Consider the following 20,501-nt stretch of genomic DNA (forward strand, 5'->3'; position numbering starts at 1 on the left):
AAGGAATAGTAGGTTTAAAAAAAAAAAAAAAGCCCAAGAAAGAAACTTAGCTTGCTACCTTCTAGGACCAGGAAGCAGGTTAGCGTAACTGAAACTTAATGATTAAGGGAAAAGTGGAGTAAAGTCAGACAGGCAGAGGCCAGATCATATAGGATCTATAGGATCTTATCGGCCATTGAAAAGAGTTTGAATTTTATTCTAAGGACAGTAGAAAGGTTCTAAGCAAGGTAATGACATAAGCAGACCTTTTTTTTTTTCTTCAACTTTTTTATTATGGAAAATTTCAAACAACTGCAGAAGTAGAGAAAATAGTAATCATGAACCTGGAGTATCCTTTTTAGTCAGCTGCAGTAATTATCATTACATAGATAATCTTTTTATTGATACACCCATTCAGCCTCCTGCTACTCAGACTATATTGAAGCAAATCTTAAACCATATATCATTTCACATAAGCATTTTAAAAAGATTATTCTTGGGACTTCCCTGGTGGTCCAGTGGGTAAGACTCCATGCTCCCAATGCAGGGGGCCCGGGTTCGATCCCTGGTGGGGGAACGAGATCCTGCATGCATGCCGCAACTAAAGATCCCACATGCTGCAACTAAGACCTGATGCAGCCAATATAAATAAATTTAAAAAAAAAGATTATTCTGTGTAGAATAGATTATTGAGGGATTCAGATGGAAGGAGGGAATGGAGGAGGAGGCTATCTCTGTAGTCCAGAGAGGGGAAGATGAGCTGGAATATGATGGTGGGACTGGAAATAGTGAGGAGTAGTCAAATTTGAGTGTATTTTATGGGGGAGTTCCTGGGCAGTCCAGTGGTTAGGACTCCATCCTTTCACTGCCAAGGGCCTGGGTTTGATCCCTGGTTGGGCAACTGAGATCCCACAAGCCGTGTGGGGCAGCCAAAAGAAAAAATGATTTTTTTTTAAATTTATTTTTGGCTGTGTTGGGTCTTCGTTGCTGTGCGCGGGCTTTCTCTAGTTGTGGCGAGCGGGGGCTACTCTTTGTTGCGGTGCACAGGCTTCTCATTGCAGTGGCTTCTCTCATTGTGGAGCACAGGCTCTAGGTGCGCGGGCTTCAGTAGTTGTGGCTCACGAGCTTAATTGCTCCGGGGCATGTGGGATCTTCCCGGACCAGGGATCGAACCCGTGTCCCCTGCATTGGCAGGCGGATTCTCAACCACTGCGCCATCGGGTTTTTTTTCTCTTTTTTTTAGTGTATTTTAGATGCAGAACTCACAGAACTTGCTGATAGATTGGATATGGGAGGTGAGGGAAGTAAGGCATACCAGATTTTTGGCTCTAGCAACTGGGCATTTGGGGTGCCTTTCAGCGAGATGGGGAAGGCGAGGGAGGAGGTGTTGAGTGGGCAGTTGAACCTGCAAGTCTGGAGTCCAGGGGAGGAGCCAGAGCAAGAAATACAGATTTGGGAGTCGTCAGCACATTGGTGGTTTAAAATCATGGCCTGAAACAACAAGGTCCTACTGTGTAGCACAGAGAACTATATTCAATATCCTGTGATTAAACCATAATGGAAAAGAATATTTAAAAAAGAGAATGTGTATAACTGAGTCACTTTGCTGTGCAGCAGAGATTGGCACAGCATTGTAAATCAATTATACTTCAATTAAAAAAGATGATAATAAATAAAGTCATGGCCTGGGTGAGATCACCTAAGGAGGAATGGAGATAAAGAAGATAAAGTGCCGAAGACGAAGCCCTAGGACACTCTTCTAGAGAGCAGGAGAGCAGACATCAGTCAGTCTGGGGGCTTTAGGAGTGATGAGAACTGTTCTCAAACAGCTTTGCACACCCCTCCCTACCTAAAGGATATTAGTATTTCTGAGATGGGGAGATAAAGCAGGGGTGAACAGAGGCCCTGCTCTCCTGGATACTTACATTGACTAAAAGGAACCTGTCGCATCACTTGAGTAGTGGGGGCCTTCGTCTTTGACAGCCCTGCTTGCTCAATATGATGTTCCCTGGTTGTGAGGTGTACTCGTTTGAGATTCAGCGAGATCTGAAGCTCAAACAGTTGCTAATCTCCATGCTCACTCCAGCTCCAATCTCCTTTCAAATAAAAGGCCTCACCACCTTCCTCAGCTAAAACGGATAAGGGAGGACAAGGCCTGAGGGAGCCTGGACAGCTGTATGGTCCCGTAGTAAGATAAGACTCCTAAATTCCTGGAGTGGGTAGATGCTGTAAGGGAAGAGCCAGACCTGAGCCTACCTTGTCCTCACCTCAGGTGTTCCAGGGTGGTCAGCCGATCTCCACCACCCAGCTTGCCTTCCCGGAGCCTCAGACTGACGCCCCAGCGCTATGGAGACACCTTCTGGGAGAACCTTAGTCAAAGGCCCAGGTGGGTAGAAATGGAGAAAATGGGCATTAACTGGAGGTAGGGAGGGGAAGCTCTACAATTTTAAACTACCATAAAGCCTTATGGTAGCAATAAGCTTTAGTCTGGGGATAATTGCCCCACCAGCTGATGGACATTTTAGCTCCTAATGCCAAATAGGTGGTTGGGAGAGGTTGTTAGAGAAACAGTATGGATGGGGATGTTCTCTCTGTACTTAGCCCCCTTTTTGTGCTTCACAGCCCCACCTGGATGGGGGAACAGTACATCCCACCCCTGCTGGTATGACAAACTTTCTGCCCTTTGACACCTCTCAGTTAAGATTGCACCCACTGCTATCCTATCCCCAGCTCTCCTTATTACCCCTTCCCTCTGGTGTCCCCCAGCCAGTGCACTGACCAGGCCCTCCTTCCTATGAATCAGTCACCATGTTTTCCAGATCACAGCTGTGTTTTTGTGATCTGGGCTTCCCAAGACCCCTGACTCCCTATTTCAGTCCCAGCTCCCCTGAGAGACTCAGTTCTGCCTTCTAGCTCCTTTTCCCCATTCTCTGGCACAGAGAGCCACTGGTTGCTCCCAGCCTGGCCTGTACCCCCCCGAAGGGCTCCCACCCCCTGAGGTGCTCTGCAGAAGAAAGAGAAGGAGGCCACATTTGGCGGGAATGCAGCAGGGATCTGGGGGCATCCCAGCCCGGGTAAGGGCTGTCACTTATCACCTGGAGGATCTAAGGAGGCGACAGAGAATCATCAATGAGTAAGGAGAGACATTTGGGCTCCGGGAGCCAAACAGGGTATGGGGACAGGACGGTTTGAACTAAAGAAGAGGTGGAGAGCTTTGAAGGAATTGGAGGTTGTTTGGGACTGTGCCACGGTCTTGGTGAGATTGAAGCAAAATTTCTATAGTATGGGAATGAGGAGGGAACTAAGGGATGGGGGATGAGCCACATGAGCTGAAAGGAGTGGAAACCAGGTCACTGAAGACAGGAAAGCACTCCATACAACTGGAGGGTAGTGCGGAGCTAGAGGTCACCTCTTGAGCCCCTGGACTGAAAATACTTCAGTCTGAGGGGAGCAGAAAGTTGGGAGTGGAGAGTTGGAAGTCAGATGACAACACTCCTGGGTCCCAGCAGGAAGTATTTCAGGGCAGAAAGGTGAAGAATGGAGAGACAGGAAGCCTGGCCTCCAGACACCTCTTTCCTAAGTCTGAAGTCTCCACAGACTGAAGAAGGCCCAGTGGGGCAGCTCTAGGGCTGCGTCTGAGCCCCTGGTGCTTGACGACGACGGCTGTGGACTCCCCAACACCACCGAACACCCTGGTCTGGAAGAGGAGAGGGCAAACTCTCCACGGGAAGAGGACCACTTCCTCGCTCCTGGCAGGGCCCAGGTACGGTTGAGCAGGAACTTGGTGGGGTGGTGGAGGGTGATGTGGATGCCTCGTCTTGCATGGAGAGACAGCGGGAGCCAAGAGGCACGTTGGATAGCTGGATTTGAGAGGAACAAAAATAAAGTAGACGAGAGCCAGAGACTTGGGAGTGCCTGGGTTTGGGGACTAGGAAATCTGGAGAGAGACCTATTTTTTGATTCTTCCTTTTTTTTCCTTCAATTTCTCATCCTTACAGCTGCTTTGGTCTCCCTGGAGTCCCCTGGGCCAGGAGGGGTCTTGTCTCTCCGGGCGGCCGAGCTCTCTGGCCTCCTTCAGCACTGTCACAACCAGTAGGGACCCCCTTTACAATCCCTGGGGGGTGGAGTTGCTGTCGGAGGAGTAAGGAGAACCCGCCCACGCCCAAGATGCTAGCGTGCTCCAGGGCCCACGACTAGTTCTGGGCGCTGGAATCTCCAGCATTTCTGACATCAAGGCATTCCCCCTTTCCCTGACCTTTCTCACTTTCCTCTCCCATCCTCTGAACTAGGCACGAACGGGGCTCCCTTGGCCTCCCATCTCTACCCACCCCTCTCACAGGAGCTCCTCAAGGCCTGTCGTCCCGCAGGCCGGCTCCCTGCCACTGTGTTCTCTTCTTGTTCTGTTATTAAAAAGCAAGCAAGTTGAGCCTGGAGTTGTCTTTCTCTCCGCGAAGTAGTGATGGAGAGGCTCGTGGGGCGGGAGGGCTCCTTTCACCGTCGTGAGGACCCCGCTAAAATGAAGTCGGGCTGTGTCCCCCAAATTCAAGGAGTTGTGCCCGAAAAAAGTCCTGCCGGCTCCAGCGTCCCCCGCCCAGCGCTGCCGGCCGCCCGCGCCCCACTCCCCCGGCCGAGGTCACGTCAATCGGCCCAGCTTCCGCCTCCGGGACCCCGCATCCTGCCCCTCAGCGCTGCTGCTCCTTCCGGGACTTCCCGGCAGTCCGTCCCTCCGCCTGGCTCGGGGCCCTGGAAGCCGAGTCCCTCCAGCCAGCGCCCCACCCAGAGCCCCACGTGTGCTGACCCCAGGTTGTCGTCCCGACCCCCATCCCCTTAATTGGGAGGCCCCGCCCCGTGCGCAGTGACGTTGGACGCCGCTGTCAGCCGGCGCTGGGGGGGGTCGGTGTGGGGTAGAATGGCCGCTGCCGCCGTCACCCGCGGGACCCCGGGAGGTAAGAGCCGGGGCCTCTCGCCCGCCTCTCCGCCCCCGCGCCAGGGGGCGCAGCTCCACCGGTCCGGACGTTGCGCGCCGCGCCGGGGACCACCGGCCCTCTCCCGGTTCGCCCCCACTCCCCGCTTCCGTCCTCCTTCCCCGCGCCAGGGGGCGCAGCTCGGCGCAGGGCCCCACGGCGGACCCGCCGGGCCGGACCGTCCCGGGGACCCCCGCACCCCGGCACCCGCACTGCCCCTTGCCCGCCACGCGCCCGCAGACTTTGCTCCGCATCTCCTGCAGGTCATCCCTCCGTGCGGGAGGGAGGCGGGATCCTCCCACCTCGGAGCGTCTCCGGGGACCACCGCCCCGCCGTGGGGGGGCCGCCCCCGGGCCCGCTTCTCACCCTGGCCGGCTCCCCATCCCGGACTGCGCACCTGCGCCCTAGGGCGGAGTCCTTACCCCAACCCAGGCTCCAGTGCTCACAGCCGAGCTCGGACGGGCCTCTTCCCCCTCCCCATCCCCGGACACCTGGTGGAGCCCGCGCTGAGAGCATCCTCCAGCCTCCATCGGTTCCCCCAGGAGGGTGGGGGCTCAGGCTGGAGCCAGAGTGGTAGATGGGGTAGAGTAGGCCTGGAGGCCGAGGGAGACAGAGGCTTTGGGGAGAGAGGTGCGGCGGGGTGCACAGGGCGGTCAGCCTCAGGATGGAGAATGGGTTGTCCTGAGGGTGGGTAGCTGGGTCCTGGTGTCTAGCCCAGATTCTACCAGGCCCTGACCAATCTGGAGGGAAGGGTGTAGGTTAAGATCAGTTGTCAGATATGCCCTTCCCCTTCGAAAAAAATCAAATAGAGAAGTAACTCAGGGTGTGTCTTCTGAGGCCTAGCTCTCCACCCGGACTTAGATCTCCTGCCCTCCCCCCAGCATCCAGGCTCTCATTTGCCAAAGCATCCTGCAAGAACCGGATGTTCTGAGTCCCAGCCCCAGGACCTGACCCCACCGTAGCCCCAGACTCGCAAGAGCCCAAAGCCAGCCCCGCCGGCCTTCGCCCCTCCCCCACCCTGCCGGTCTCTTCCTGATTACTCTGTTCTGTTGTGTCTCCCACTCGTGTTGGTTCCTGGCACCATGTCTGGGTTCTCCCTCTCCTCCATTCCCTGGCTGTACTCTGACATCATAGCCCAGCCCCTTCCTCTCACTTCCTCATCTTTCTTAGATATCACGACCCAGTTCTGTACCTGGTCTCCCACCTCATCCTCCTCATCCTGGATAGTGTGGAGGCTTCTGCCATGACCTTGTTCTCTCCCTTCCCAGCACAGACTCCCCCTCCCCCCGGCCCCTCAGGCCGGGGGTGACCTTGCCCCCTGGAGCCCTCACCATGAATACCAAGGACACCACTGAGGTTGCTGGTGAGTTCACAATCCAGGTTCCCAGTTTGGGCACAGCCTTTTTTTCTCCCCAAGTAGTGGTGACCTTCTAATTCTTGGATCTCTGCTCTCCTTGTCATCATTTCATCCCATCCTCCCACCCTGCCCCACCCCACCCCGCCCCATGCTCTGGATTTGGCCCTTTTCCCCTGGATTATCACAGGGATATCAGGAGCAGCACACTAAGTCCTCCCTTTCATCCCCTCTAGAGAACAGCCACCACCTGAAGATCTTTCTACCCAAGAAACTGCTGGAGTGTCTTCCTCGCTGTGCGCTGCTGCCTCCAGAGCGGCTACGGTGGAATACAAATGAGGTTTTCTAGGGAGCCTGGGCGATTAGGGCGTAGCAGGGCCTGGTGGGCTGGAGGAGAGTGAATGGGGGTCTTGCTGTGCCTGTCGACATTCTCTAGGCTCTTTGAGGATCATAGGAGAGGTATAAAGCCCTGCATCTTGTAGTAGCTTGCTTCTCCTTGGCATATCCACCTGTGTAAAGATACTATCTACCATTTACAAAGTATTTCCTACAGACCAAGCACTCTGCTCCGTACTCGTCCTGCATTATCTCCTTCAGTCCTCCAAGGACGCTGTAGAGCAGATGCTGTTGTTATCCCCGAGGTATAGATGAGAATGACCAGGAGGCCAGCCTGAGACTTTGGAAAGGGGATACCCACCTGAGTGCCTCTTCTCCTGCAGGAGATTGCATCCTACTTGATCACCTTCGAGAAGCATGATGAGTGGCTATCCTGTGCACCCAAGACAAGGTGAGAAATTTTGTGAAGGTGGGGAGTGGCAGAGATCCTGGGTTCTGTACACAGAACTCAAGGCCAATCCTTCCCTCCTCAGGCCTCAGAACGGCTCTATTATCCTCTACAACCGCAAGAAGGTGAAATACCGGAAGGATGGTTACCTCTGGAAGAAGCGGAAGGACGGGAAGACCACCCGAGAGGACCACATGAAGCTGAAGGTCCAGGGCATGGAGGTAAGCGAGGCCTCCAGCTCACCTGCCCTGGCCCTCCTTCTCCCCACTAGCTGGGTTCCAGCCCTGCCAGGGCTTGGTGACATTCTCTGTCTACCACCCTCCCAGTCACTCTTCCCTTCTCACTCACTTTGGATCCGCTAGGTGGTTGCTTAGCCCACTCGCTGCTTCCCATTTCCCTCCATGACCCAATTCTCCAGGACTTAGGCCACACCTCCCTCTGGAGGACACAGATGCCCAATCCCCTTACTTCTCTTGCATTTCCCGCAGGGGTCCGAGTACTGACCCTCTAAGCACAGGTTTTTCTTCCCTCAAATCATTGCTCCTCATCTTGGATGTGTTGTTGCCATGCTCTCTGATTTTTGGATAGTCCCATATGGCAAATCTGGTCCTTGTTGTAAGGCCTTGGCCCCACTGTTCCCTCCTCTCCGTCCCGGGGTGACTTGGGGTGCTGGGATTTGAAAGGTGTGGGGAATAGGTGGGGGTGGGTGAGGGTTAAAGAGGAACTGGTGGAAAGATTGGGATTCCTGCAAAGGGACTGAACAGAGGAAGAGTTGGGGAGCAGACTAGCCCTCCCCCCACCCCAGCCTGTCTCCTGGCAGTGTCTCTATGGCTGCTACGTTCACTCTTCCATCGTCCCCACATTCCATCGGCGCTGCTACTGGCTGCTCCAGGTGAGGATGGAAGAGCTCAGGGAGACAGAGTCTACCTGGCTCTTTGAGGGAGGTGGGGGTCTGCAAGAATGAAGTGGAAGGATGACTAGGTTCTGAGTGGGAAAAGGCGACTGGGAAGAAGAGAAAGGGGTTTGGGGATGGAGAGAGCCAGAACTTGGGGGGTGAGGTTGGGGGTGGCTGGGAAGAAAGTGAGGACTAGGAGGCTGAACCCCTGGGCAGCAGGACCCCATAGCACTCTGCGTGTACCCTTGTGCTCTCAGAACCCTGACATCGTCCTTGTGCACTACCTGAACGTCCCAGCCCTGGAGGATTGTGGAAAGGGCTGCAGCCCCATCTTTTGTTCCATCAGCAGCGACCGTCGAGAGTGGCTCAGGTGGTCCCGGGAGGAGCTGTTGGGACAGCTGAAGCCCATGTGTAAGGCAGCAGGGCTAGGACGGCTCTCAATGGGGAGAGTGGACATAGGGAGCTCCCAAAGGGGCCAGGGTTCTATACTCAGGAGTCTGTGGGGTGACCATTTCCCCCCAAGCCAGGAGGGGTCTTTCCTGGGTGGGTGGGTGGGTACCAGGGTCCCTGATGTGATCTAAGGTGTTGGAATATGGAGGGCAGCTGTGAGCTACAGGTCAGAGCCGTCTTGAGGCTGCTGGCCTCTGTTCACCCGGCCAGAAGTCTTAGAGCATCTCAGGTGCTTGGAAGAGCCATTAAGGTTCCCTGGTGACTATTTTGTGGGGGTCCCACAACACTTCCCCCCAACTCTCCTCTAGTTCATGGCATCAAGTGGAGCTGTGGGAACGGGACAGAGGAGTTCTCTGTAGAGCAGCTGGTGCAGCAGATCCTGGACACCCACCCGACCAAGCCTGCACCCCGAACTCATGCCTGTCTCTGCAGTGGGGGCCTTGGTTAGTGACCCCTGACCTTGGAACCCTCCTCCCTCCTAGTGTGCTGCCCTTACTCACACCAGGGGGGATAGCTGGGATTTGCATGCTTATTTGCATGTCTTTTGCATGTTCCAGAAAGATGGGCCAGATGAGCAGAGGCCTTCCCATCTGCACACTGCCCATTTCCTTTTACTTGATTCCTGGCAGCCCAGGCTCTCTATTTGCTTTCTTCATATAGCAGCTCCTGGCCACCCCAGCACTACCACTTACACACAGGCTTAGCTTTATTCTTAGTTGGTACCCATTTGCTTCTGTTCTTTTGTCCGTTTTCTATGCCTTTACCTATTTCTCTCAGCTATTCCGCCAAGCCCTCAATCCTCTCCTGCAGTGCTCCTCCAGGGGGAGGGAGGGGGAGGAGAAATATTCCTGCCGCCTCCCAGTGGCCATAATTAGTATGGCACCTCTGGTATTTAGTGACATCTCAGGAAATGCATGAAAGCTTTCCAGTAAGGGAAGGCTGGAGAAAGATGTGTCGTTTCCCTTCTCTCCCCACCACCCCTTCCACTGCAGGTTCTGGGAGCCTTACCCACAAATGCAGCAGCACGAAACACCGCATCATCTCTCCCAAAGTGGAGCCCCGAGCTTTAACCCTGACCTCTGTCCCCCATCCCCATCCCCCTGAACCCCCTCCACTGATAGCCCCACTTCCCCCAGAGCTCCCCAAGGCACATACCTCCCCATCTTCTTCTTCCTCTTCCTCCTCTTCCTCCGGCTTTGCGGAACCCCTAGAGATCAGACCTAGCCCTCCCACCTCCCGAGGGGGTTCTTCGACAGGAGGCACCGCTATCCTCCTCCTGACGGGACTGGAGCAGGGAACTGGGGGCTTGACGCCCACCAGGCACTTGGCTTCCCAGGCCGATCCTAGGCCTTCCATGAGCTTGGCTGTAGTCGTAGGCTCTGAGCCCTCTGCCCCGCCAGCTCCTCCCAGCCCTGCCTTTGACCCGGATCGTTTTCTCAACAGCCCACAGAGGGGCCAGACATATGGAGGAGGGCAGGGGGTAAGCCCAGACTTCCCTGAGACAGAGGCCGCCCATACCCCCTGTCCTGCCCTAGAGCCCGCTGCTGCCCTGGAGCCCCAGGCAGCTGCTCGTGGTCCCCCTCCACAGCCCAGAGCAGGCGGGAGAAGAGGAAACTGCTTCTTCATTCAAGATGATGACAGTGGGGAGGAGCTCAAGGCCCCGGGGGCTGCCCCACCTGTACCTTCACCCCCTCCTTCACCCGCACCCTCACCTTCCCCCTTGGAGCCATCGGGCAGAGTAGAACGAGGGGAGGCCTTGTTTGGAGGAGCTGGTGGGGCCAGTGAACTGGAGCCCTTCAGTCTTTCATCATTCCCTGACCTCATGGGAGAACTCATCAGTGACGAAGCTCCGAGTGGCCCTGCCCCGGCCCCCCAGCTCTCTCCTGCTCTTAGCACCATCACAGACTTCTCCCCAGAGTGGTCCTACCCTGAGGTGAGTCTCAGGCTTCTCTCCTCCCTCTTGCATCCCTCTTACCCCGTGGTCTGTGACCTAGTTTCCCTCCGTCCCCACGGCTGCCTAGTTCTCTTCCAACCTCTATTTTTCGCAGAGCGTAGCGCCTTTCCTGTTTTCATAGGCCCTCTGACTAACCCTCCCTCCCTCCCCCTCCTTCCACCTGAGAATTGTGATTGCATGAGTCCCTCAAGGGCCCCAGGGGACTTCATTCCTTGGTGACTGTTTCATGGGGTGGGGGGGGGGTGGGGTGGGGCCGGGGAGGGACTGGGACAACTCAGCCTGGAGAAGAGAAAATACAACTGGGATGTGATTGCAGACTTTGGCAAGCTGAAAGACTGTGTTCAGCAGTGGAGAAGTTCTGCTTTTTGCTGCTCCAGGGAGGGAAAGCAGGAACTTCAGTGGGGGTCCAGAGGGGGCCTGAGAAAAGGACTTCCTTCCAGTGACAGCTATCTGCAAATGGGTTGGTAGCCTTGGGGGAGGCAATGAGTTCCCCATTTCTGGCAGATTCAGGTAGAGAACAGGAGTGTGGGGAGAAGGGACAATGGGTTGAGTTCACTCCACTGGGTCCTGTCCAATCCCTGCACCCCAGACCCAGGGGTGTACAGAGGACAGTAGATACTCTCTCAGGGTCTGAATGAATGAATGAGTGAGTGAGTGAAGGGCTAATCAACAGAGAGAGCCCCAGTCACACAGCTCTCTGACTTCCGTCTGCAGGGTGGGGTCAAGGTGCTCATCACAGGACCTTGGACAGAGGCCGCCGAGCATTACTCCTGCGTCTTTGATCACATCGCAGTGCCAGCCTCCCTTGTCCAGCCTGGTGTCTTACGCTGCTACTGTCCCGGTATGGGGGCTGGGAATGGTAGGGGAAGGGACTAAGATAGGACAGTTAGGACTTCCAGGAAGCACTGGGAACAAACGTGTTGGGTTGTTGCTGAGAGTGGAAGGACCTCATTCAGTCCTGGGGCTGAGCCCTGTGGTCCGCCAGCAGGCAGATGACTCTGAGCTTAGGTGTCAGAAGGTCTAGTTCTGGTCTAAGAAACCTACTTCTTAGCTGACTGGTGACCTTGGGTAAGTCTGTTCCTTTTTTAGGTCCTTGGCCTCCCCTCCTGTAAGGTCAGGCATTTGACCCAAGGAGTCTCTAATGTCTGTCCAGGCCCTCTGGCTCCAATCCAGGGAGTTCTTGGGAGAATGAGAAGGGAGAGATGTTGGTCTCCTCCAACCAGTCTTGGGACTGAAGGACATTGGCTTCTAGATCTGTGCTGTCCAATATGGTGGCCATTAGCCACATGTGCCTATTGAAATGAATTAAAATTAAATAAAATTTAAAATTCACTTCTCTTTTTTTTTTTAATTAATTAATTAATTAATTTTTTTCTTTGGCTGTGTTGGGTCTTTGTTGCTGCGCGCGGGCTTTCTCTAGTTGCAGTGAGCGGGGGCTACTCTTCGTTGTGGTGCACGGGCTTCTCATTGTCATGGCTTTCTCTTGTTGCGGAGCACGGGCTCTAGGTGCGCAGGCTTCAGTAGTTGTGGCACGTGGGCTCAGTAGTTGTGGCTTGCGGGCTCTAGAGCTCAGGCTCAGTAGTTGTGGTGCACGGGCTTAGTTGCTCCTTGGCATGTGGGATGCCCTTCCCGGGCCAGGGCTCGAACCTGTGTCCCTTGCATTGGTAGGTAGATTCTTAACCACTGTGCCACCAGGGAAGCCCTAAAATTCACTTCTTCCATCACACTAACCACATTTTGGGTGCTCAGTGGCCACATGTGCTAGTGCTACCCTATTGGACAGTGCAGATGCAGAATGTTTCTATCACTGAGGAAAAGTTCTTTTGGACAGCCCCGGTCTAGATGTCATTGCCGAGGCTCATCTCTGCCCTTTTGCCACCAACTTTGCCCCTTACCCGGCACTCAGCAATGTTGCTGTGGGACCCTAAGGACCACTAGAGTGACAGGTTGACAGCTTTGCTGTCTATGAGTGTGTCCTCTCCCAGTCTCAGCAGCCCTGGATTGCAGGAGAGGGGCTGAGACCAGAGAAGCTAGGAATTGGGAGTCTCAGCTTCTGGTCTTGGGGCCAGGGCCTGGTGGTTTCATTCTCAAGGCTATAGACATTGAGACCCTGGGAAAGAGCTCTTATTAGACCCTGTTGTTGAGCAGCTAATTCCTTTCCCGCATCTTAGTAACAGGGTTATGACCTCTGGACGTTGATCTTGGGGAATCAAGAGATTTCACCATCATCAAATTGTTTATAAGTATAGGTGTTTTTTGATCCTCTGCTTCTATACTTTGGTGCTGAACAACAACATCCTTAAGTACAGGGTCTAGAATCCAAGGGGTCTCTGGCCTATAGTAGGTATTAAGTTCTCAAATGAAGGGAATCCCTCCCCAGTTAGTGCCAAGGCCACTGAAGCCAGGAGCCTCTGGGGCCCACAGCAGGGGGAGTAGGGGAGGTAGATGTGAAATGATCACCTGTGACCCTGACACAGGGGTCAGAGAAAGAGCCCAGGAAAGAGAGCCCCCTCGCTGATCCTTGCCCTTCCCAGCCCATGAGGTTGGGCTGGTGTCTTTGCAGGTGGCAGGGCGGGAGGGACCCCTTTCTGCTTCTGTGCTCTTTGAGTATCGAGCCCGCCGATTCCTGTCACTGCCTAGTACTCAGCTTGACTGGTTGTCACTGGACGGTGAGTACCTAGCCCTCTGCCCCCACAACCTTTGAGCATGTCATGTTCCTAGACCCCTCAGGACTCAGGCAGCCACTGCCTTGCCCCTCCTTTACCACTCTTCCCAGCTCCCGCTTCACTGGTCATTTCTGGGTGAGGCAGCAAACTTCCTTCATCTCCTCTTCCCTGTAAATCTTGGAGCCAGCTTTGTCCCAGTGCTTGTCCTGTCCTCTGCATCTCAAAGGATGGGAGGGGCAGCGACAGGGTCTAGAGCAACATACACGGAATACACATGAGTGTATACGTGTACCTAAACACGTATTGAAACTTTCTTATCATTTTCCCCTCTATAAAGAGAGCCATTTATTATAGGAAATTTTGAAATTATAGAAAAGCACAAAGTAGAAAATGAAAATTGACTATAACATTGCTCAGTAACATACACCACCTTTAATATATTTTCTTACAGAGGTGCACATACATACACACGTGTGTACGTGTGTGTATTTGTTTAAATCCAGAACTGTGTTTGTCCCTTTTACTGGTTATCCCTCCTGTGGCTTTCAGAATTGTTTCTCTCCGCATCTGTTTCTTTCTCAAGGTTTGCTTGTCTCCGTCTCCTCCTGTCCCTATCTAATCTGTGCTTTACCGTCTCTCCTGTGGGTCTCCTGCCTCCCTCTTCTTTCCATTTCTCCTTGGACCCTTGTCTTAACTTCTCCTCTTCCTTATCGCCTGTTTGGTACATCCCCCAGCTCTCCTTTGCCCTTCCTCTCCTCTCCTTGTTTACCTCTTCCACACTCTCCTGTCACACCTGAGTCTCTGCTCATCCCTCTCCACCTCCTCCCCACTGTCCCCTCTCTACCTTCATGCCCTTCTGTCCTGGCATCTCAGAACATCCCCAGCCTGCACCAGTTTCTCTGTTTCCCCATGGCTCTGATCCCCTCCTGCCTCCCCTCCTTGTCCTTGTGTGATCTCAGGAGGGAACAGATATAGCTTGGGATGTGTGCATGTGCGCGTGTGCATTTGTGCATGGGGTGGGGGAGGAGGAGGAGGAATGGACGTGGCCATCCATCTCTGTCACCTCCCCTCCCCGCCATCCTCTTTGTGGACAGCTGCGGGGGGCCAGGAGGAGGGGGTGGTGCTTTTCAAATCACAGTCTCTGAGCTCTTTGGGGCAGTGGTTAACAGAGAGGAGGGACCCTGGAGTCCTTGAGCCCCAGCCCACTACAGAGGTAGTGTCTGGGGCAAGAAGGGACAGAACTGTCTACCTGGGAGAAGGCTGGGAGTGTGTGTGTGTGTGTGTGTGTGTGTGTGTGTGAGATCTGGGGCAGCTAGGGCTGGATTCCCTGTGGGGAGTCCTACTGTCTGTGTCTTCAAGGACACAGTCTTGGTTCTGGATTCAGGTCCTAGGTCGATGGATAGTATGAAGACCCCTAGTTTGAGGACTGGTCCTGGGGGGCTGTATTCAGAAGATGGGTGGGTAAAGGGCCGTTGTTTGGAGAGGAGGAAAGGATATGATTGTGTCTTCACCACCCAGACTCTGGAACAGGGTCCAGTTTTGGTGTCCAGGGCATCCCCTAGACTCTGCCCACTGAGCCCCCCATGTCCACTCCCTCTCAGACAACCAGTTCCGGATGTCCATCCTGGAGCGACTGGAGCAGATGGAGAAGCGGATGGCAGAGATTGCAGCAGCTGGGCAGGCCCCCTACCAGGGTCCTGATGCCCCTCCAATTCAGGTACCTCCATGAGGAGGGCACTCTACGGTAGGGAGCAGGGGGAGGGTCTTCCTGTAGAAATAGGCTCTAGTGTGTGACTCCCCTCGCTCTCCGGTCCCCAGCCAGTCCTCCTCCCTGCTCCCTGACGTCATCCTGCTCCCACCCCCGCCCCGCGGCAAGAGTGGCTATTCTGGGCACCCTCTTGGCATGACAGGCTTCAGACTATTTCTGGCCTGACGGAGGGTGGAGGTGAGGGAGAGGGTGGGGGAGGGGATCCAGGGAGTTGGGGCTCAGTGCTCTGGGGGTCCCAGGTCTCGGAGGGAAGAAGGCTGGGAGAGGACTTTGAGTTCTGAGGGGGAGAGGTCATCTGTGGATATGGCACTGATCTGAGCCAAAGTGAAGGCACAACATGGGCAAGTGGGTGTGAGGTCTGGCACCTGGAGGAAGCTGCCTGTGGGGGGGAGGGGACACCCAGGAACTTGAACTGGGAGGACTGATGGGCCATCAGAGATCCGAGTGGTGGGAACCTAGACTGGGACGTGTGGGGAGAGGGCAGAACTGGAAGCTGAGAGGACAGGCGCGGGGTGGCTAAGGCCATGCCAGGCTGGGGATGCTCAGGTCTCTACCTAAGGGTGTGTGCACCACAGGATGAAGGCCAGGGGCCCGGGTTCGAGGCACGGGTGGTAGTCTTGGTAGAGAGCATGATCCCACGCTCCACCTGGAGGGGTCCTGAACGTCTGGCCCATGGAAGCCCCTTCCGGGGCATGAGCCTGCTGCACCTGGCCGCTGCCCAGGGCTACGCCCGCCTCATCGAGACCCTGAGCCAGTGGCGGTGAGCCGGGGCCAGCGGGTGCAGGGCGGGGGTGCCCAGGGACTGAGGAGGAACTGGAGCCCTGCCATGGGAGCTGGGGTCACTGTGGAAAGGAAGAGGGGCTGGAAGAGGGTTTGCACTTGGGGGAGTTTTAATGTCCCCAGACTTACAACGCTGACCTCTTGACCTTCTTACATTCATTAATCTCTTTGACTGCTTATCCCACTGACCTTAGTGCTTCCCAGTCCCTTCGACTCTGAAGTTCCTACTGGGCGCCCTTTCTCCCTAACTGGACCCTGTTGTCCCTTTCCCAAACCCTCCAGGAGTGTGGAGACCGGAAGCTTGGACTTAGAGCAAGAGGTTGACCCACTCAACGTGGACCATTTCTCTTGCACTCCTCTGGTGAGGATGCTGGGTTCCTGAGTGCACGTGGGCAATGGGAAACGGGAACGGCTCTTCAAAGGGAAGATCCTCTGAGGGATCCAGGGAAGGAGTGAGGACGGGCCCCAGGCCTCACCTCCACCTCCACCTCCACCCTCTTCTCCTCAGATGTGGGCTTGTGCCCTGGGCCACCTGGAGGCTGCCGTGCTCCTTTTCCGTTGGAACAGACAGGCACTGAGCATTCCCGACTCTCTGGGCCGCCTGCCCCTGTCCGTGGCTCATTCCCGGGGTCACGTGCGCCTCGCCCGCTGCCTTGAGGAACTTCAGAGACAGGAAGCTTCAGCTGAGCCCCCGCTTGCCCTGTCGCCGCCCTCCTCCAGCCCAGACACTGGTGAGGGTTTAAGCGGGGACTGTGGGTGGGAGGACAGGCCAGGGGAAAGCCAGAGGGTGGGAGACAGAGTGCGAGAGGAGGCAGCGGGGATTGGGAAGTAAGAGCAGCAAGGCCAGGGAGGTTGAGAGCAGCAAGGGGCAGGTGGCGTCTTCTGTCCTCAGCCCCTTCCCTCACCTCACAGGTCTGAGCAGCGTCCCCTCGCCTTCGGAGCTATCGGATGGCACGTTCTCCGTCACGTCAGCCTATTCTAGTGCCCCGGATGGGAGTCCTCCCCCTGCTCCTCTGCCAACCTCTGAGATTACTACGGAGATGGTCCCAGGCCGGCTCTCCTCTGGTGCCCCAGAGGCCCCCCTGCTCCTCATGGACTATGAAGCCACCAACCCCAAAGGGCCCCCACCCTCACCGCCTCCTCTCCCACCAGCCCCAGATGGTGGGGCTGCTCCAGAGGAAACTGACAGCCCACCAGCTGTGGATGTGATCCCGGTACCGCTTATGTTGATGGAATTACGAGGGCTAGAAGTAGAGTGGGGCGCGGGGTGGGGCGATGCCGACCATTCCATGAAACAGAATCAGAGTCTGGCTGCAGTTTGGGAAGAAGGGGCCATTTACCCTCATTTAGGGACAGGCAAGTTTACCCTCTGCTTAGCTCCTGTCAGAGCTTGTGACTCAGAAGTCATGAGGCATCCGAGGTTAAAAATTCTGGGGAATATCTTGTTAGAGCTGGGCTGTAGGGGTTACTTGTTGATCCACGAAGGGACAAGGTTCTTGGGGAACGAGAGCAATGGCAGGAAGTTGGGAGGAGTGAGGCGCAGAGAGGTTGGCAAGATGGAGGCATCTGGCAATGACCTGGGGCAAGGGGGCGGGGGTGGGGTGGGGTGGGGAGGCTTGCACAGGGTAAGAGCTAAGAGAGTCTTGTGGAATGAATGAACACAGCGAGAGAGTGAATCTTCAAGTGCAGCAGCACAATCCTCCGCTAGGACTGGGGACATATCTGCTTAAGAGAGGCTAACGGATTAACTGGGTAGCGCTGGAGCACAAAAAATGTAGACAGTTCCACAAGGTAGGCTGCTTTATGTGTGGCCAGCAGGAAGTGCTGCAGGCTTCAGGCCTGGAGCAAAGGCAAGGCTGGAGCCATTCAATAGGGTGTCATGTGACTGGCAGGCTCTGAGCTGATTCTTGGAGCGTGGGACGGGGTGGCGGGCATGGCCAAGTCTGTGGGAGCTGGCATGGGGCAGGCCGGGTGGGACAGTGGGCAGTCAGCCTGGAAGGGTAAGCCCTTCATTTGCCCAGCTCCTGAATCCCCATGTGGTATATATATGTCCTTCCTAGCCTATGTTTTCCATGCCTCAACAGAGAGGGCTGTACTCCTGAGTGGGACCTCAAGAAGTATAAATGAATCTGGAACACTGGCGGGGAAAGACAGGGTTAGCAGGGACAGCCGTCCCTGAGGCCTCATCGTCTGGTGCTGAGAGGAGGAACAAGATAGAAAGTGGACTGACGCTACGGCCTTGGCCGGAACAGCTGGCAGTCGGGGCTCCTTGAGGCTCACCCAGCTTCTCCTCCATCCAGGTGGACATGATCTCACTGGCCAAGCAGATCATCGAAGCCACACCAGAGCGGATTAAACGGGAGGACTTTGTCGGGCTGCCTGAGGCTGGAGCCCCAATGCGGGAGCGGACAGGGGCCGTGGGGCTCAGCGAGACCATGTCCTGGTTGGCCAGCTACCTGGAGAATGTGGACCATTTCCCCAGCTCAGCCCCTCCCAGGTGACCAGCTCAGGACAAAGCCTCCACATCCTTCTTCAGAGGAACATGGGAGGGAGGGAGGAAGCTTCCTCATGGCCAGAGCTCCATCCTGGCTCAGGCCCCAGGGCCTTTCAAAAGGGGATTGGCACTGGCTGCTGAGTTCTGAAGTCACTCTGCAGGCTCTGTTGCTGGGGCTGTGCCTTCACAGCAGTCTCCAGGTGGGAGAAGAGGGACTTCAGATGCCCCACGGCCTCCCTTCTCCCTGTCCCTGCAGCGAACTGCCCTTTGAGCGGGGTCGCCTGGCTATCCCTCCGGCACCTTCCTGGGCAGAGTTTCTCTCTGCATCCGCCAGTGGCAAGATGGAGAGTGATTTTGCCCTGCTGACCCTATCGGATCACGAGCAGCGGGAACTGTACGAGGCAGCCCGAGTCATCCAGACGGCCTTCCGAAAGTACAAGGTCAGGGGGCTGGGCGTTTCAGGGGATGAATTACACCATCTTGAGTGGGGAGATTACAGGTTCCCAGGACCTTGGGAGGGACAGCAGTCATCCACACAGGCCTGGGATGGGGTGAAGGGTCAGGGGACCCCAGGCAAGTTGGAAGGGCAGGTCAGATGTCCGTTAGGTGGGCGGTTAAGTGCTGAGACCTCCTTCTCTCCCCTTAGGGCCGGCGGCTGAAGGAGCAGCAGGAGGTAGCAGCAGCTGTGATCCAGCGCTGTTACCGGAAGTACAAGCAGGTGAGACCGTCTTCTCTTGAAAGCATACCCACCAACCCACACCCACACACACCCATTCCAGCCCAGAGCATCCAGAATGCTGCCGGAGCCCTAACTCCCCTTCTCTCTCCACAAGCTGACCTGGATTGCACTCAAGGTATTAGGCGTGAGACCTGGGTGTGAGGTTGTCTGTGATGATTCAGCCTTTCCATGAGCGTGTGGATTAGAGAAATAGACTTGCATCAACTGAACTTGGGGGTGACCCTCAGGGGTTTGGGTCTCTGTCCATTTCAGCCCCTGCCCCTCCTCCCCACTCCTGCAGTTTGCACTCTATAAGAAGATGACCCAGGCGGCCATCCTGATCCAGAGCAAGTTCCGAAGCTACTATGAACAGAAGCGGTTTCAGCAGAGCCGCCGGGCGGCGGTGCTCATCCAGCAGCACTACCGTTCCTACCGCCGCCGGCCCGGGCCTCCCCACCGGCCCACGGGCACCCTGCCTGCTCGCAACAAGTACGGCGCTAGCCCCCCGGCCCTTCGGCCCTCTCTGCCCACCCACTGTGTCCATGCCCACTGCCCGTGGACTCCCGACTCATCATCCTGCCCCCCTGCCTTTCCTTGCCAGGGTCCCTAAGGGGCGGAGGGCAGGGGATGCCTGAGTGTCGTGGGAGGTCTCATCTTTTCTTTCTTCCACCAGAGGCTCCTTTCTCACCAAGAAGCAGGACCAGGCAGCCCGGAAGATCATGAGATTCCTGCGGCGCTGCCGGCACAGGTGCTGCCCTTTCCCTCACTGGATTTGGGCCTGCCACCTCCCCCACCCCACCTCCCCGATCTGCGGGTCTCCTCTGACTCCTTCCTTGTTTCTCCGCAGGATGAGGGAATTGAAGCAGAACCAGGAGCTGGAAGGGCTTCCCCAACCCGGATTGGCCACCTGACCTCTCCACTGCCTTTCTCATCACCCTGGGGGCCGCTTCTTGCAGTCTTAACAGGGACAGGGCTCTCTGGGGGAGGGGGAGCCCCCTGTCGGCAGCTTTCCCATCACTTCTGTTGGAGCCCGTCCTCGGTCTCCACCCCCTCCCCCTCCGAAGTGCTGAACTCCCTCTCCCACCCCCGGCTCCTTCTCCTCTTCCCTCCGGGTCGTGCCCCCCCTCTTTTAGTCCTTGGCTCCAGAAGACCCACGCCCCACATACCTGCATCTTCAGCTGTGACCTCCGGAGCCCTGCCTGCCCCTTCTCCACAGCACCCTCCCTGCCTGTACCCACCTCGGCCCCTTCCTGACTTGCCTTATTTATTTGTTCGACGCGTCTCTGAATGTATCCGCCTCGGTCCCAACTCTGCCTTCGCTACGCGCACGCCCCTCGTGTTTCAGGGCTGACCGTGCCCCCACCCCGACTCCGCATGTCTGCGTCTGTTTCCTCCCTTTCTTGCCCTGTCTTCCCCCGTCACCCCGACAGACTCTGACCACCAACCTCCGGGCCAAAGGGGGGTGTATATAGGAACGCGTTGCGGAGTCCCGCCCCGTCCCCGAGGGGAGGGGGCTTGTACATAATGTAACATACAGAGTATAGTGAAGAATCTATTTAAGGCGCCGCAGGGAGGGCTGCACGGCCGGGCTTGTGGCTCCAGGCGCGGCGGGGGCCTCCTGCCGGCTCCATGAGCACTTTCTACTTGTGCATGGGCTTGGTTTCTACGAATTGCCATTAAACATCGCTGCACCAG

General features: G+C 56.0%; 2 protein-coding genes across 18 annotated transcripts in view; both read left to right on the forward strand.

Moving 5' to 3' along the window:
• Positions 1–4,405, forward strand: part of INCA1 (inhibitor of CDK, cyclin A1 interacting protein 1) — an 8,705-nt gene extending 4,300 nt beyond the window's left edge. For all 5 annotated transcript variants that reach the window (XM_082443925.1, XM_082443921.1, XM_082443922.1 and 2 more), the window contains exons 3-7: positions 2,252–2,365; positions 2,602–2,641; positions 2,919–3,112; positions 3,577–3,742; positions 3,978–4,405. In XM_082443925.1, coding sequence (XP_082300051.1) covers positions 2,252–2,365; positions 2,602–2,641; positions 2,919–3,112; positions 3,577–3,742; positions 3,978–4,124 — 661 coding nt within the window. In that variant the 3' untranslated portion in view covers positions 4,125–4,405. The remainder of the gene's footprint in view (positions 1–2,251; positions 2,366–2,601; positions 2,642–2,918; positions 3,113–3,576; positions 3,743–3,977) is intronic.
• Positions 4,406–4,707: 302 nt separating this feature from the next.
• CAMTA2 (calmodulin binding transcription activator 2) lies at positions 4,708–20,500 on the forward strand. 13 transcript variants are annotated; one of them, XM_082443793.1, is made up of 23 exons: positions 4,710–4,925; positions 6,212–6,306; positions 6,534–6,637; positions 7,017–7,084; positions 7,167–7,302; positions 7,887–7,973; positions 8,234–8,387; positions 8,735–8,869; positions 9,419–10,359; positions 11,095–11,221; positions 12,915–13,049; positions 14,648–14,763; positions 15,390–15,574; positions 15,877–15,955; positions 16,103–16,325; positions 16,507–16,808; positions 17,895–18,091; positions 18,345–18,528; positions 18,735–18,806; positions 18,922–18,942; positions 19,108–19,295; positions 19,480–19,554; positions 19,654–19,852. In XM_082443793.1, the coding sequence occupies exons 2-23, from the start codon at positions 6,276–6,278 to the stop codon at positions 19,715–19,717; spliced, it is 3,624 nt and encodes a 1,207-aa protein (XP_082299919.1). In that variant the 5' UTR covers positions 4,710–4,925; positions 6,212–6,275; the 3' UTR covers positions 19,718–19,852. The 13 variants fall into 13 exon arrangements, with proteins under 13 accessions (XP_082299921.1, XP_082299922.1, XP_082299919.1 ...); XM_082443798.1 differs by having other exon boundaries at positions 4,711–4,925; positions 7,902–7,973; XM_082443795.1 differs by lacking the exon at positions 9,419–10,359 and having other exon boundaries at positions 4,708–4,925; positions 8,323–8,387; positions 12,944–13,049.
• Position 20,501: the final 1 nt, after the last annotated feature.

The sequence above is a fragment of the Balaenoptera physalus genome (assembly GCF_965194825.1).
Source record: "Balaenoptera physalus genome assembly, chromosome: 20".
Lineage (NCBI taxonomy): Eukaryota > Metazoa > Chordata > Mammalia > Artiodactyla > Balaenopteridae > Balaenoptera > Balaenoptera physalus.

Excerpts from the sequence above, each read along its gene's own strand:
- CAMTA2 (XM_082443793.1), top strand. The coding sequence starts at position 6,276 with ATGAATACCAAGGACACCACTGAGGTTGCTG. Across the intron at positions 11,222-12,914 it reads CTTACGCTGCTACTGTCCCG|CCCATGAGGTTGGGCTGGTG; the intron begins GTATGGGGGCTG and ends TGCCCTTCCCAG. Across the intron at positions 18,943-19,107 it reads TGACCTGGATTGCACTCAAG|TTTGCACTCTATAAGAAGAT; the intron begins GTATTAGGCGTG and ends CCACTCCTGCAG.